Source organism: Stenella coeruleoalba (assembly GCF_951394435.1).
Source record: "Stenella coeruleoalba genome assembly, chromosome: 16".
NCBI classification, from domain to species: Eukaryota; Metazoa; Chordata; class Mammalia; order Artiodactyla; family Delphinidae; genus Stenella; species Stenella coeruleoalba.
Window position 1 is genome coordinate 33,295,835 of NC_137162.1, and position 16,047 is coordinate 33,311,881.

Below are 16,047 nucleotides of genomic sequence, written 5' to 3' on the forward strand. Positions count from 1 at the left end.
GGGAAGTATACAGGACTCCAAGTATTCAGTCTTGTAAGGTTAGAATAGTGGAAGTGATTTCCCAGGTCTAAGCATTATCTTACCACTAGGCAAAGTCCCTAGCCAACCATAATGATCCCTGGTAAGTGTGGTAGAGGACAGCCCCCAGTACCCAGCTGCCCACTCCTGTCATGTTTCTCACCACCCGTGTTCCACTGAGCTGCAGAAACTAGACAGGCAGGGGAACCCCATCCTAGTCCTCTGAAAAAACTGGGGGACTCTTGGTGTAGGAACACCTGTAACTACACGTTTACCTACAGAGATGGTCTAAGATTGGAGAGTGGGATTCCATAGTATTTAGAATAATGATGTACCATGGATAGTTCTGGGCACGAGGAAGTAGCATCTTCTAATTTGAGCCATGTGAAAGTGAGATTTGGCAAACTACACACACAGACTGGCTTATGTCCTAGGAGAGTCAGTGGGAGATGGCAGAAAAGTTCTCAGTTCTGGAGCTAAATGAGGCCAGATTTAAATTCAGCCTTGACCCCTGTCCATAGGGAGTGAAGGCAAATTCCTTAACCTCTGAGTCTCAGTTTCCTGAGCTATATGTGAGGGTGATGATAATCTCATAGGATTGTTGAGTTAGTTAATTCGGGAATTAAACAGTGTAAGCCTACTAAGTATCAGATGCTGTCCCACGAGCTGGGGAGAAAGAAGTGAGCGAGACAGTCTTTGCACTCCTGGAGCTTACTTTGTAACAGAAGGGACAACAATAAACAAGCAAATGAGAAGTTGCGTAATTTCAGTTAGTGCTAAGTACTCCGCAGAAAATAAAGCAGCGGACAAGAAGTGATGGGTGGGGTGTTGGAGGCGCATCCAGCGAGGTTATCAAGTGGGACACCTTGGAGGAAGTGACATTTGAGCAGAGGCCTGGATAATGCAGACATATGGGGGGGGAGGGGGGGCTTCCAGGCAGAAGGAAGAGCAGATGTAAAGGCCCCAAGGAGGATACACATTTGCAGCAAAAGAATGCCAACATGACTGGAGTGGAGCGAGCAAGGGACGAAACTGAGATGAGCTCAAAGAGGTGGGGTGAGGGGGGCAGGCAGAATATGAATCAGGACTGCAAGTATACCTGGGGAGCTGATGGAAGATGCTACAGAGGAGTGACGTGAAAGTGAGGAGGCAGGAGAGGAAGTGCGGATCCAGATGGGGACCAGCCGCAGGCATCCAGGGGAAGATGGGATGACAATAGGCGTGTCAGCATTTACTAATGGATTGGATGAGGCATGTGAAGGGAAGAGAGGGGTTGTGGCTGACTCTGGTTCAAGCCTGAACACCCTTGTGAACAGCAGTGGAAAGAGCAGCCAGTTTGGGGAGCAGGGAGAAGGGCTGGTGGGCAGGATCAGAAGATCTGTTCGGACGTGTTAGTGTAGAGATGCTTATTAGACAGCATGTAACAAGTGCTCACTAAATGTTAACTCTTGCATCATTACACGAATCCAATGTTAGTAATCTGGCAATTGAAAACTAGCTTTTTGTGCATAGAAGAAGCAAAGATCAATGTTAAACCCGTGTCATAATTTACCAAATTTTTATCAAGAAAAATAAACTTTAACAAGGATACCAAGTCTATAACTTATAAGTAAACTGCTAGAGTCATAATCCAGTATGCATATATTGTAAACTTTTCGAAATTAGAAACTTGAATACCTACTGTTTTGTTTTGATACTTTTACAGGTTTGCACAAATATAATTGAGAAAAATGCAAACCCTGAGTGGAATCAAGTCGTCAATCTTCAGATCAAGGTTTGACTTTCTTTTCTTTTAGAAAAAAGTAAGAATACTTTAATTGTTACTGAATAAGTTGAGAAATAACTACTTTTTTTTTTTCTGTTTCTCTTTAACAGTTTCCTTCAGTGTGTGAAAAAATAAAACTAACAATATATGACTGGTGAGTTAAAAAGGACTTGTGTCTAATTCAAAATTAAAGAATTAAATATTTGGATATTGAGAAATATTACTTCAGATGGTCTAACTTATTTTTAGGGACATTTGCTTTTTCTTTCAGAGGGAAAGGGTACACTGCTCCTGGAATTGGGTGTTTTCTTTAAAAATAATAATAGTGGCTGTTACAGAAAAGCTTTGGATATCTTGGTTCAACTGCTCATAAACAAAAGGAAGGAAAAATGATCTGAATATAAGACAAGAAATCGAGATAAGAAATGAAGGCTTTACATACCATTAGGCTGTCCAAAATAGACTTCAGAAATGGAGTAAACTATTTCTTGGGAAGAATCACCAAAACATTCTGAGAGCTATTCTTTGTTATTGTTAGAAAGGAAAGTAGACAGAGCTCCCTGTTTGAGTGCAAAGAAAATTCGTTGAAATTTTTTGATGGACTTTGTACTAGACCAGCATCCTAGCAATTATTGGCCATAATGAGGCCATTCGTGGGTATGTTCTAGTTGGATGAGGCATTCAATCGACAGCCCTTAGCTCCCTGAGAGTAGAAATGGTAAATAGCATCATCATTGGCACCGGCATCATTATCACCACCACCACCACCACCACCATCACCACCACCACCACCACCACCACCACCACCACCATCATCATCATCATCATCATCATCATCATCATCATCATCATCATCATCATCATCATGTTTATTATGATGTTAGCTGCTGTGTTTTGAGCACTGCTAAGTGCCAGGTGCTGTGCCTCTTGCCTTCCCTACATTATTCCATTTAGTCTTTAGAGTAACCCTATGGAATAGAGACTATGATTAATTCATTTTACAGACAAAGACTCTGAGGCTCAGAGAAGTCAGGTGACTTACCCACAGTCACACAGATAGTTAGAGACCCAGTTGGGTCCCTATCCTGTCTGGCCCTAGTTTTTCCTTTGGCTAAATGTATTTGACTTTCATGTTCGTACCCTCTTGGCACTATGGCAACAAGGCACTTTGGGAAGAGGGGAGAAGGCTTTCTTTATTCAGTAACTACATCACAGTTCGTTGAGGGTTGTGAAGAGGCCTGAGGCCAAAATGCCCCTTCCGATGAGTGTGAGCTCATTTTGAGTTACTTGGGACCCCTAGTCGACACTCTGAAGGTGCTCCAGGGGCCTCAGGAACTGTCAGGAGTGTGGGCTTGGACCCTACATAGATCAGGTAACCGCTCTGGCCTACAGACTCTGCAGTGGGCTGATTGCTAGCAGAGCCATCCCAGAGTTGCCCGTGGTCACAACAAATGGTGGGGTTTTTCCCTGACCTAGTCTGCCCTCTCCAAAGCAATAGTAGCCTAGGGTGTGCAGAGAGACCCTGTTTATCTGGGGGAATCCTTGGATCCAGATCTTTGGTTACATACCCTGTAGGGTATTTACACAACTGAGGGAAAGCTAAGGATTCTTTAAATGTAGTCCAGACTCTTCTGGACGGACAGACAGGATGCAAGGCCCACGCATGTGGCTTAATACCTAAAAATAATTTTTTCTCCTGTATACTGTGTTTAATTAGTCACTTTCTATAACCTAATATTATACTATATAATGTATAATATTTTATATAACATATAATATTACTATAATATACATAATAATATAGTATAAGCTTTACCTCAAAATACTGAATGCAACTTTCTTCCCCCGCATGGGGTCCTAAACTTTAGAGTGGGTGTGACACTAGATGGAATAAAGAAGAGAAGGAATTAAACAGAGGATGTTATCAATATAAACCTTGTGTGTTACATGTACTGTGTGCCCAGCTATAGACCATTTCATGTTAGGCTCACAGGCTCTCTAAGATACTCACAGAAATATACACAGTTGTAGGTACTTGTAGTGGGCAAACTTATCCCAACGATATAGATAAGATTTAGGTTATAGGCAAGCAAATAAAGTAGAAAAATAGCATCTATCACACAGTAGATGTTCAAGAAATGTTTGAATTGAAAGGGAATTTTTTTCCCTATGAAGCACCCTTAGAAATAGCCCACTGTCGTTGTTAAACCGTCATAGTAGCCAGTATGAACATGATAAAATAAGATACATGCACTTATTCTATGTAATGAGATTTTTTTTGGGGGGGGAGGTGTTGGTTCGCGGGCCTCTCACTGTTGCGGCCTCTCCCGTTGCGGAGCACAGGCTCCGGACGCGCAGGCCCAGCGGCCATCGCTTACGGGCCCAGCCGCTCCGCGGCACGTGGGATCCTCCCAGACCGGGGCACAAACCCGTGTCCCCTGCATCGGCAGGCGGACCCCCAACCACTGCGCCACCAGGGAAGCCCCTGTAATGAGATTTTTATTACCCTCATCATGTTACGTGCCTGCAGCTGACCCATTCACTTTATGACGATGGTACTGAGTGTGGCCATAGGCAAATCCCTTGACCTCTGTACAAATCTCAGTTTCCGTAACTGAAATGAGTTGTCCGACTAGATCAGTCTTTCTCAGAGGGTGCTTGGGGGACCATTTGCATCAGAATGGTCTCAAAAGTAAGACTCAATAAAGCCTCACTTTACTGAGTAAAGTGAGAGAATTTGAGACAAGGAGATGAGAGGTGGTATGGGATGCAGGGGTGGGGAGTGGTGGTGGTTTCCAAGTGGTTTTAAAGTACGGTAAAGCTTGAGGCCCACTGGACAGGAAGATTTCTGAGGTCTAGCGTCTTTTCCAGCTCTCTCTTATTACTGTTGAAACGAAGATACGTCTTCATAGGTGGAGGTCTTAACCTGTTCTTTTATACACAGGGACCGTATTACCAAAAACGATGTCATTGGGACAACATATCTGCACCTCTCTAAAATTGCTGCCTCTGGTGGGGAAGTGGAAGGTGAGTCACACAGCAGAGCAGGAACGAGACAGGGCGGAGAACTTCTGGAGAAGGGATGAACTGGGGTAGCCCCCTGGCAATGGACTTGGTTTCTGAGAAGCCAAATGTGATGCACCTGGTGAACCATTTCAGTGATGTTTTGATGGTGGCCAGCAAAACAATTGATTAGTAATTAATAATTGAGGTAACCCTCAATTATCTGAGTTAAAAAAATTTTTGCTTTCATGCTTCAATCCAAAAACTCTTTCCCAGTACCTGCTTTACAAATTTTTGAGCGTCAATACGGAGGGTACCTTTTGTTTTTAAGAGTGGCATTGACACCAGTCCACCCAAATATAAAATAATGTTCCCTTCTTTACTGACTTCCTTGGCAGGAACAAGGTCAAATGGCACTGAACCATGTACTGTCCACTCCGGATAATGTGCATTTTGTTTTTATGCCTTTTATGCTAACAAGCATTGATAACCAATATACCTTTTGTTGTTTTTCATACTGAGAACTAATTGCCTATACTTGGCATTATGGTCTGAAATTGTAATAGGGAATGAAGGAGATAAATTAAGACGGTAAGAAAAAATTTAGTGTTAACACATTAATAATACGAGCAGCTTATTGTCTGTTACCAAAATAAAATTCTTGTAAATACCAGTAGATTAAACACATTGAGTAAAGTGAGAGAATTTGAGACAGAATTTTGTTTTAGGAAACCTAAGGGTCCTCTCATCCTTATCTTGTTTAAGAGAGGACTTTATATGTTTTTAAAAAGATTCTGTAAGCCAAGCAATAGATAGTATGACCAAGAACCTGGAACATCATAGAGATTTGATGAAGAAGATATAGATTTCCTCTCTCAAGAAGAAGGAAAAAAAAAAAGGCATTAGAAATTCCAAGAAAAATAAAGAGCTGAACCAAGAAGATAATAGTCCAAATATAAAGTCAGGTGTAGCATTATTTTAAGCAAATGATAGAAGGTGAGAAAGAGATTCCATCTAAACATTCTCTGCTAAGTGGCATAGGGGACCATGCTGCTGGACCTGTACAAAGGAATGGAATTACAACTCTCCTTTTCTCTGCAGAGAACAATACTTAATATAATGTGTTGTTATAATGTGAACACTATTAATTGTTTAAAAAATTTTTTTGTTAAACCTGTAGTCAAGGCTCTAAACAGAACGTGAATGTCATCACCTCTTACAATGTAAAAGTACAGAAGATAGAGCTTAGAAGTGAAAAAAGGAAGGGGAGAGGTAGGGAAGGGTAGGCATGCTATTAGCCTCTTTTTATCAAGTGAGGGATGCAGATATAAAGGTTAGATTAAATCATTGGTTAGATAAAAAATTGGTTAAAGACTAGATTAAATTTATTGGTTAAAGGCAACCAATGGAGTAATTAAAATCATGCTATAACTATATGGGAGGGAGGGTAAAAATTACTTAAATTCATTTAATTTAGCAGAAAGTCATTAAATAATTACCTAAAAATAATTATTCAAGAAATAGTGGAATAAGCATTTTTCTTAGTGACATGGTGGTTAACATCCAGCACAAGTGAAGATGAATAGTTACGAAGAGTGTCAGCCCCTGTCTCTGATGCCTTCTCTCATGCAGGCCCTGCGGACAGTCCGTAACAGGGTCTCAAAATAACAATGGGCAGCCGCCAACCTCCCCACCCTGGAAGAAACAGAGAATGTACCTTAAACTATAAACCTTTGCTCACACAGCCTTAGGCTAAATTAACTTGGATTATCTGGTCTTAGTCCCAACTAAATTAGACACAGGACAAGTAAGTGTTTTATTAAAATCATGAAATGTTGGTAAGTTCCCCAGGCGTCCTTTGATGGTGGGAAGCTACTTCTCTGATGCTTCACTGCCTTGGGGCTGACGAGATTGGGTTATTTCATGCATGATGGTGCTGCCAGGTGCCACAGAAGTCTTGAGCCATTTTGTTTTTAACCAGTGACATTTGTGTACATTACAAAAGGGTGATGTGATTTGAGTCTGGATTTGGGATTTTTCTGGTGTTGCTAAACCACTTACCTAGCATTGGATTTGATTAACTTTTTCACTGTCTCTTTTATAAAGTCCGTGTTTCTCTTGTTTAACCAACCATATTTTTACTACGTAGATTTCTCATCTTCGGGATCTGGGGCTGCATCATATACAGGTTTATGCTTTGTAATTTTGCTATCTTCTAGATCTTTCTGTTTACTATTATCTTATTAAGAACTTATCAATTGATTGCCTTTAGCTTTTAGCTTTTTTTTTTTTTTTTTACGTTTTGCTGTCTTAAAAGTAGTTTTGCTACAGTAGCAATTTTTGTATTAGTATTGTATGGTTGTCCTGCAAAGCTAAGTTTAAACAAATGTGCTAACCAGGCTTTGCTACATGCCTGTGTTTTCACCTAGATGCATACCATCCTGGCTTCATTGTAAATAATTGTATAACACTTTTTTGTTATTGTTGTTTATGGTCTTAATCTTCCAACTATTCAGGATCATAACATGTCCTTGGGTTTGCACAGCACTCGCCATTCTTTGCAAGTTTGCTCAGTGCTCTCACACTTGACCTTACAAGCCTGTCAGGGCAGATGTTGTTACCCTAATAGATGAAGACTTTGTGATTTAGAGACATTTGTTTTCTTTCAAATAAACATGATAATCCCTGCCATGCTAACCACCCAAGGTTGTAGTGAGAGGGAAAAGAGATACTGCATGTAAGAAAGTTTGCAAACTGTGCAAAATTAAGGTTTTATCATGTGCCTTTATGTTATTGGCACAATGACTCATTTGTTTTTAAAAATCAATCTCATTATCTTATAATCAGACTTTATGTGAATATTAAGTAGTCCTTAGGTTTGTAACAAACTTGGCAGATTTGGTCACACTTCACTCCTTCATTCATTTGTTTAACCAATCAAAAAATATTTATGTTGTAGTACTCCAAGACAGAACAAGGACTGGGTGCTTAGGGAGTCAGAATAAAACATGCTTGAATCTTACCCCACCTACCAAAGGAATTTATAGTGTAGTCACAGAGATGAGCAGCTATTTAAGGGTCAAAAATTAAAATATAAAATGATAATAGAAGTTCAAAATGCAAAGGAGCCTCAGAAAGGTGGAAAAGATTGCAAACTACACGTGTATATAGTTTGCTCAACTGTTTATTAATCGGCATTCTGCTCACCTGCTACTTCACATTTATCTTTCCGCCCTAGTTTTAAGCACAGAGCTGGAAAAGGGCCATAGACGTCATCTGGTCAACTTCTCATCCATAAAGGAATCGTTTTGACCATATCCTGAAAGATAGGCTGAAGTCTTGGCCTTAACATTTCCTCTGTCCCCAGTGCAGTCTGTCCCATTGTTTGACACCACTAATTCATAGAAAGATCTTCCTTACTTTGAGTGAACCAAAGCTGGCTTCCTTGTAGCTCCCAACAGCGGTCCTTCCCCTGCTTTTGGAAGCAAGTCCATCCCTCCTCCATATGGGAGCCATTCAGATGGCTGGAGGCAGCTCCTATTATACATCCCCATCTTCACCTGCAGTCTCTCTTTGACAACGCTATTTGCTTACATTGCCTGCAGTGCCCCTCCTTGGGGAGTAGCTCTTGCTAAGACCAGGTAGCAGAAATACGGAGCATATTGGACCCTCATCAGAGATAGAATGTCATGAATGGAGACTTTACATTGCTTATGAATATCATACGGTCATAACCGTAGGCAGACAGTTCATTGCTATATGTAAAAATTTTTAATGTCTTGTATTTTAAAAATCATCTGCCAGATTTATACTAACTACTTGAGACTAAATGATGTTTTTGGAGAACAAATAAAATTAATCTGATATACATCATTTAAATGACTTCCCAAAACAATTATAATCGTTACCCCAGTTGCCAATGACATGTTTACTACAGTGCCAATTATAAACTTGCAAAAAATGTGAAGATCAACTTCTTATTCTTTCATTTGAATAGCATCATCTTTTTGTAAGAATAACATAAATTTACCTGAACTCCCCCCGAAAATGTTTTTTATTTAATGTTTTATAGCAATAAGATAAGGGAAATATGGCAGTTCTCACAAGTGTTTACAATTTGCACTAATACAACTAACTCACAAAATGGAGGAAAACAGTCTCACCCAGCTAACTAATAACTAATATTTATTTCAACCGATTGAGTGTTAAAAGCCTAAAATACTAATGATGATGTTATCTCTCAGCAAATACAGGAGAAACAGAGGTGGGCTTTGTTCCAACGTTTGGACCTTGTTATCTGAACCTTTATGGAAGCCCCAGAGAGTACACGGGATTCCCAGATCCCTATGATGAGCTAAATACTGGAAAGGTTAGTTCTTCAATGAAGGTTTGTTATTAATGAGCACCGATTAATGCGATTCCTTCTTCTAATGGTTATTAATCAAGTCTCATTTAGGGGACACCCCCCCACCCCCAGAGACCCACCAGATGACTGATCAACTGTTGAAGGATGGAAGTCTCATGCCCCTCAAGTCCTAGAATGCAAGAATAGGAAAGGATCCTGGAGATCATCTAATGTGGCAATTGCAGATGCATAGCATGGCCATTCCCCCAGCCTAGACTTAAGGCGGATGTCGGTAATCAATGTTGGCTCTTTCCAAAAAGCAAATGTGCTACCTCAGAATTCCATTCAATGCCATGTTCTAGGAATTTGCCAAAAGACTGGAGGTGACATGCTTGACATTGCTATCCCTGATCCGATCCAACCTCGTCATTTTATAGACAAGGACATGGAGGCCCAGAGATGGGAAGTGGTCGTTCCACCACATTAGAAGCCCAAGTACTGTCAGTTAGTTAGCTCCCAAAGCCCACGAAAAGAGCGAGGGTAGAGAGAAACCCCTGGGGGTGGGGGTGGGGGTGGAGGTGGAAGCTTTCACTTCCTCTGCAGAGTGTTCTGTTGCCAACACTGCTTGGTATATTGGGAGGAGTAGCCACAATTAATACTCACACTGAGCCGCACCCAGAACATCTTCCTCTTTTATTTCCTGGCTACTCTGAGACTTGCCCTGGTTGCCAACATGGCAGCCTCCCTTTTCTGAGGAAAGGAGCAAAGTTAATGCAGATAAATGCAGAGCTGAAGTTGGGTGAGGGAGACGTAGAGCCCCTTCCACTCCCACCCCAGCATCTGGGAACCCTTTCTGGATCCGAGCATGACTCGAAAGCCCCTGACACCAGCCGTGACTAAGGTCCCTTTCGGCTCCGGCTCTCTTTGGGATCCTTCCTGAAGTCGTTGGCTCTTCTTTCAGATACCAAAGACCAGCTGAGAGAGTTGCTGACTGATTCATTTTGGGAAGGAGAAACTTAAAGTTGTAGCTGGATGAGCCCAAATAGAGGGACAGATCTTTTCACTGTTGTTCGTGCCTAGAAGAATAATCCTGTGCTGTTGCCTTTCAGGGGGAAGGAGTAGCCTACAGAGGCAGAATCTTGGTTGAATTAAGCACTTTACTTGAAAAGACACCCCCAGATAAAAAGCTTGAGCCCATTTCAAATGATGACCTGCTGGTTGTTGAGGTAAATGTTGGAGTGTGGACTGTGTGTGGTATGGAAAGGGTGTTACAGAGGGTTGGAGGTGGGATGGTTAGTGCTGGCCTGCCTGAGCCAGCAGGCCTGAAGGGGGCATCCAGGGACTGAAGGGTCGGCTGTGGCAGAGGTGGAGAGACAGGAGTCATAGCAAGTGCCGCTCCACACCCTCTTGGTCTATCTACCACAGCCCTATGGGGGTGATGAGACTTGCTTTATCTTTGAGATGTTACTACCCTACTGAAAACCAGCAAGAGCAGTGATACCCCCAAATTGAATGGCCTGTTTGCTAACTGGGCTTGGGTGTGTCGTGGGGAGGAGGCCACAAGAGCCGTTCCAAATGATATAGCAGCCACCACTAGTCACTTCCATTTTCAGAAGTAATTGCCTTGTCTCAGGCTTCCCAGCATGTGAGGACGTGTTTATATTAATGCCCACGTTACAGCAGCTCTGAGACGCCACTCCTCCTCGAAGACAGGAAGTCTTCCGAGTTCACCTTACCAACTATTTCTTGTTCTTTCTTTATTTTTTAAAATTTTTATTGAAGTATGGTTGATTTACAATGTCATGCTAGTTTTCAGGTGTACAGCACAGTTATTCAGTTATATATATATACATACACATACATATATATATATTCTTTTTCGGATTCTTTTCCCTCATAGGTTATTACAAAATACTGAGTATAGTTCCCTGTGCTATACAGTGGGTCCTTGTTTCTTTTTCTTTTTTTAAAATCAGCTCTTTCCCCACTATGGAGACAACTTATGCATAACATCCATGATTCTTATGGCAAAGAGCCACAGATGTAGTGTTTTCCTAGTAAATTCAAATGTCAGTATAATTAATTCAAGGCAATAAATACAAAAAAAAGAATATTCTTATCATGAAACAGTTAAGTGCTTAATTTTCTCCCTTGTCAGTTAATTGACATCTGCAGTAGATTCGTTAGCGTGTGTTGTGTGTGACGGACAGCCCGACATTAAATTAACCTCGTCTCTGCTGCTCACTGAATTGTTTCTGGCACATCCTATACCATTATTATGACCGTTTTTTCTTTTTGATAGATCATGATAGTTTATTTTACTTTTGAACTTTAAAAAAATTGACATGTGACATATAACATTGTGTAAATTTAAGGTGTACAGTGTGTGGATTTGGTGCATTTATATATTGCAGTATGAATACCACCCTACTGTTAGCTAACACTTCTGTCATGTCACAGAACTACCACGTTGCGTGGTGAGAACTTTTAAGATCTAGTCTCTTAGCAACTTTAAAGTATTGATATATAATACAGTATTATGGACTGTGAGCACAGTGATGTGCATTAGATTTCCAGAACTTACTCATCTTCTAACTGCAAGTCTGTACCCTTTGACCAGCATCTCCTCAATTCCCCCAACCCCTAGTAATGACCATTCTACTTTCTGCTTCTATGAATTCAACTTTTTTAGATTCCACATATATGTGATATAACACAGTATTTATCTTTCTCAGTCTGACTTATCTCACTTAGCATAAGGCCCTCCAGGTCCATCCGTGTTGTCGGGCAAATAGAGGATTTCCTTCTTTCTTGTGGCTGAATAATACTCCCTTATTTTATATATAGACACATACATACCACCTCTTCTCCAGCTATTTCTAAGAATCCTGGGTTGGTCCTTACATGTTCCAGAAATCTGAATTGTTTGCCAGCTAACTGATGCCCCCCTGCCTATGGCCTCTCCTTGCAGGTTCCCCCACCCCAACCTACCCCTCTCCCCTGCCCAAAAGGCTTCCTCAGGCTGCTGCCCTCCCCTTACTTACCCTGCATTCCAAGAAGGGTTCATGTTGTGGGACCATGCAGTGTAAATGAATATTGGTTTGTTTTTTACTTGTTAAAGAGACACTGAGTCAAAAGCAACAGGTTCGTCCAGTCAGCAGGGTCCTGGCCTGAGTCTATCCACTCCACAGCACCATCACCTCTGAAGTCCAGGAATCATAATAGATCTTAAGAACAAGTTAAGAAAAAGGGAAAAGAGGAACAGGTAGGGGGAGAGGGGGAGTAGCTTACGTACTATTTACTGCCAGGATCATGCCAGAGAACGGCTAGAAACCACCCAAAGGCCTCCATGGAAACGCATGGGTCGTTCTGGCCTTGAGTAGTTACCGATGGCTCTTGAAGATTCAGTTGGAATTGCGGTTAGGCAGAAATGTTGTGGTTTCTCAGCAATCGCATTGCCTCCTTGTTCCATCATCAGAACACAATTTAAGGCCACGACCCTTCTCTTTGCTCTAAACATTAATAATAGAGTGGAGAAGGGGAAGGGAAAGGAAGAAGCCCAGCAAAGTGTAAAGGAAAAGCTCTTTAGCTACTAGAATGCAAAACCAAATTAGTTTTCTTTACTCCAAATAATTAAACACATACAGGTAAAGAAGCTTATGTCGTAAAGTTAATTAAAATAAAAGCAAAATACAGAAACAAAGAACCAATGATATTTACTGCCCACGGTATATGTCAACAATATGAAAGAATAGCTTTTTAAAACTGAAATACAAAACTGAATTAGTTTTCTTTGCTCCAAATAATTAAACCCAGAATGGTTTGTGTCACAAATGTAATAAAAACAAACAGAAATGAATTATATAAACCAAAACCCCAACAAAGTTAAAAAGCAGGAAAGGAGCTGAGATGCCAAGGGTAAACCCACAGTTCAAGCAACCAGGAGTCCAGGAAGAGAGTGAGATGAGCAGATTTGTGCAGCTGCTGAGAGGATTTCGTGAGAGTGGCCAGTCTAGAAGGTGATCATGACCCTTGCCCAACTTAAAAAGATCCCGTGACCCGGTCATATGCAAGTAATGAAACTTTCTGGTAAAGTTGAAGAGGCTTCGACAAAAGGGCAACTTGGTCCTTGTGAAATAATAGAATATATATTTCTGTCTCTGGTTCCTGGCACAGAGCTCCTAAAACCCCTGTAATTTCCTAAGTGATAAGAGCACTTGTGAGCATCTTTTGTTCTAATATTTGGTCTTCGACCCTGGTTCCTGACACAGAGCTCCTAAGTGCCTTAGTTTTCCTGGATGATAAGAAAGTCTTTTGTTCTAATGAGGTGACTTGGTGGACTCCGGGATGGGAGCAGGTCACCAAGCCATGGTTAGAAGCTGGAACTTTCAGCCCAACCCCGCATTGTTCTTCAGAGAGGGGCTGGAAATTGGGTTAATGGTTGATCATGCCTACATGATAAAAGCCTCATAGAATCCCCACGGTATGGGTTTCAGGGAGCTTCCGGGTTGGTGAACTCATGGAAGTACTGGGAGAGTGGTGTGTGTGGAGAGAGCGTGGAAGCTCTGCGCCTCTTCCCACAAACCTTGCCCTATGCGTCTCTTCCATCTGGATGTTCATCTGCATCCTTTATCATATCCTTTTATATTAACCCATAAACAGTAAGTAAACTGTTTTCCTGAGTTTTATGAGCTGCTCTAGCAAATTAATCTAACCTGAAGAGGGGATTGTGGGAACCTCCAATTTATGGCTAATGGGTCAAAAGGGCAGGTGAAGTGGGTAGGGCAGTTTTGTGGGACTGAGCCCTTAACCTGTGGGATCTGATATTATCTCCAGGTGGACAGTGTCAACATTGAGTTAAATTGTAGGATACCTAGCTGGTGTGGCAGAATTGCTCAGTGTGGGAATATCCTCCCCACATCTGGCGTCAGAAGTATTGACAGTGTGATCGTAGTGTGAGAGTAAAGGAGACACACAGGAGGAAGAGTGAGTTTTTCCTACTCAGTTGCCAAAGAGCCCAAAGCTCCCCCATGTCCCTAGAGCAGAAGTCAACCTGGTGCTCCAGATGAGCTTGGTTAAGAGACCCCGTGAGAGATACAGCAGGGTTCAGCCTGGGTGCTTTGCTAAGGAATCAGGCAGGTAGAAGAAGATCAGCTGTTGCAACCCCAGGCTTAGAGCTCCCATTGGTCTGGCCCACGTTAAATGTCAATAAATATTGCTTGAAACAACACATTGAGCTTCATCCATCAGCTCCTTTAGACCAAAGGTGGCAAGTTGGGCAGTTTTCCTTGGCACAGTTTCCTTGTCATTGACCCTTAATGTCCCTGCCTCCTGGGGCCACGGCCACTTTTATAAGCCGTTACTTGCTACCTCTTATCAGTATTCTGCTTGACAAAACTCACCCCCTTCCCCGAATTTATCGATACTTCTGAAACTCTCCCTTATACCACCTACACCTACACCTTGCACTGGTCACTGAGGATCAGAAAGAGAGCCCCAAGGCCCTGCAAAGTTAAAGAAACATCCATCAGTGGATGGGTTGAATTATAGTTCAGTAGACTATAATTTATATTCTTCAACTTTCCCTGTTGTAGGCGGTTTTGCCCCAAGGCTACTAAGTTGGGGGTGGGGGGTGGGAGCTGAGGCTGCAGAGTGCTCTAAACAGTGTTGCTAAGTTACTTCTCGCCACCTCTTTGTGCTTGAGGGCACAGGGGAAGTAGGAAAGGGCTGGGGAAGGGCAGAATTCTCAGCTTCACTGTTACTCCAGACTCATGGGGCTCTGGGGCAGGTGAGCAGATGGTAGGGGTGCCCCGTGGATTTTGACCTACAAAGTGGTCCAGGGAGCTGCTCCATCTCGAGTGGCTTGCCCACAGTGTGAGCCCACTCTGTGAGGAGTTGTGCTGGCCAGAAACACCACTTATTATCTTAGAGCTCAGACCCTCCAGGGTGAGGGTCCTGTCAGGGCTTCTGCGGGTGACTGTGAGTTCTGCGTGGGGAAATCCAGGGAGATCTAATGGAACCCTGGCCGTGTGGAGGTGTGCAGGGCAGAGCCAGCCCGGCCAGAGGCGATATCCCCGCCTTTCTGCAGCACCTCTTGACGTGCCTTCGTTCTTTTCTGCAGTAACAGGCAGCTCTGGCTTAAATACTGTTCATATTTTCTGGGCCCTGACTTAGGCCCCAAATTACGTTTCATATTTTTGCTCCTTTCCTTCTCTGATATCATCCTAGATAGTTTACAAAGAAGTTACGCTGTATATATAAGGTCTGATTAATACAAATAACTTCCTACTTTGTAATTTTCATGCAGTATAAACCAAACCTCAAATTTCCACAGCATTTCTGAACCATGGATAGTTCAGGGGGCTTAGTTGTGGGTAGTTAAGGGGACTCCTGACAAGTGACAAAAGTCCCTCAAGCCCCTCTCTACCAAAGTGACAGCAGACTAAGGTAGGGAAGTTTTTCAAATTGAAATGCCCAGGCAGAATCTCCGGAAGATGGGGCCCAGATATAAATATAAATATATAAACATATAAATATATATATATATATATAAAAGCTCTTTGGGTGATCCAATTTGCAGCTAAGGTTGCAAATCAGTATTTTAGACAGTCTTTCAAAAAAAGATTGACACTCAGGTGTTTCTAATGAAATCCTATGGGAGGTTTCAATTGTACTATGTCAAAAATTTCTTTAACTAAAATGGAGATTTTGTAATAGTGGGATATCCCAAGGTATTTTTTTTTATTGAAGTATAGTTGATTTACAGTGTTGTGTTAATTTTTGCTGTACAGCAAAGTGATTCAGTTATGTATATATATATTCATTTTAATATTCTTTTCCATTATGGTTTATCATAGGATACTGAATATAGTTCTCTGTGCTATACAGTAGGACATATATTTATGTCATTTATCCA

General features: G+C 41.8%; 1 protein-coding gene across 2 annotated transcripts in view; it reads left to right on the forward strand.

Annotated features, from left to right (window-relative positions):
• The window catches only part of MYOF (myoferlin), a 155,763-nt gene that overhangs the window by 64,082 nt on the left and 75,634 nt on the right, over window positions 1-16,047 (forward strand). For both annotated transcript variants that reach the window (XM_079900916.1, XM_079900917.1), the window contains exons 14-19: window positions 1,724-1,792; window positions 1,894-1,937; window positions 4,728-4,810; window positions 6,936-6,974; window positions 9,031-9,155; window positions 10,241-10,357. In XM_079900916.1, coding sequence (XP_079757042.1) covers window positions 1,724-1,792; window positions 1,894-1,937; window positions 4,728-4,810; window positions 6,936-6,974; window positions 9,031-9,155; window positions 10,241-10,357 — 477 coding nt within the window. The remainder of the gene's footprint in view (window positions 1-1,723; window positions 1,793-1,893; window positions 1,938-4,727; window positions 4,811-6,935; window positions 6,975-9,030; window positions 9,156-10,240; window positions 10,358-16,047) is intronic.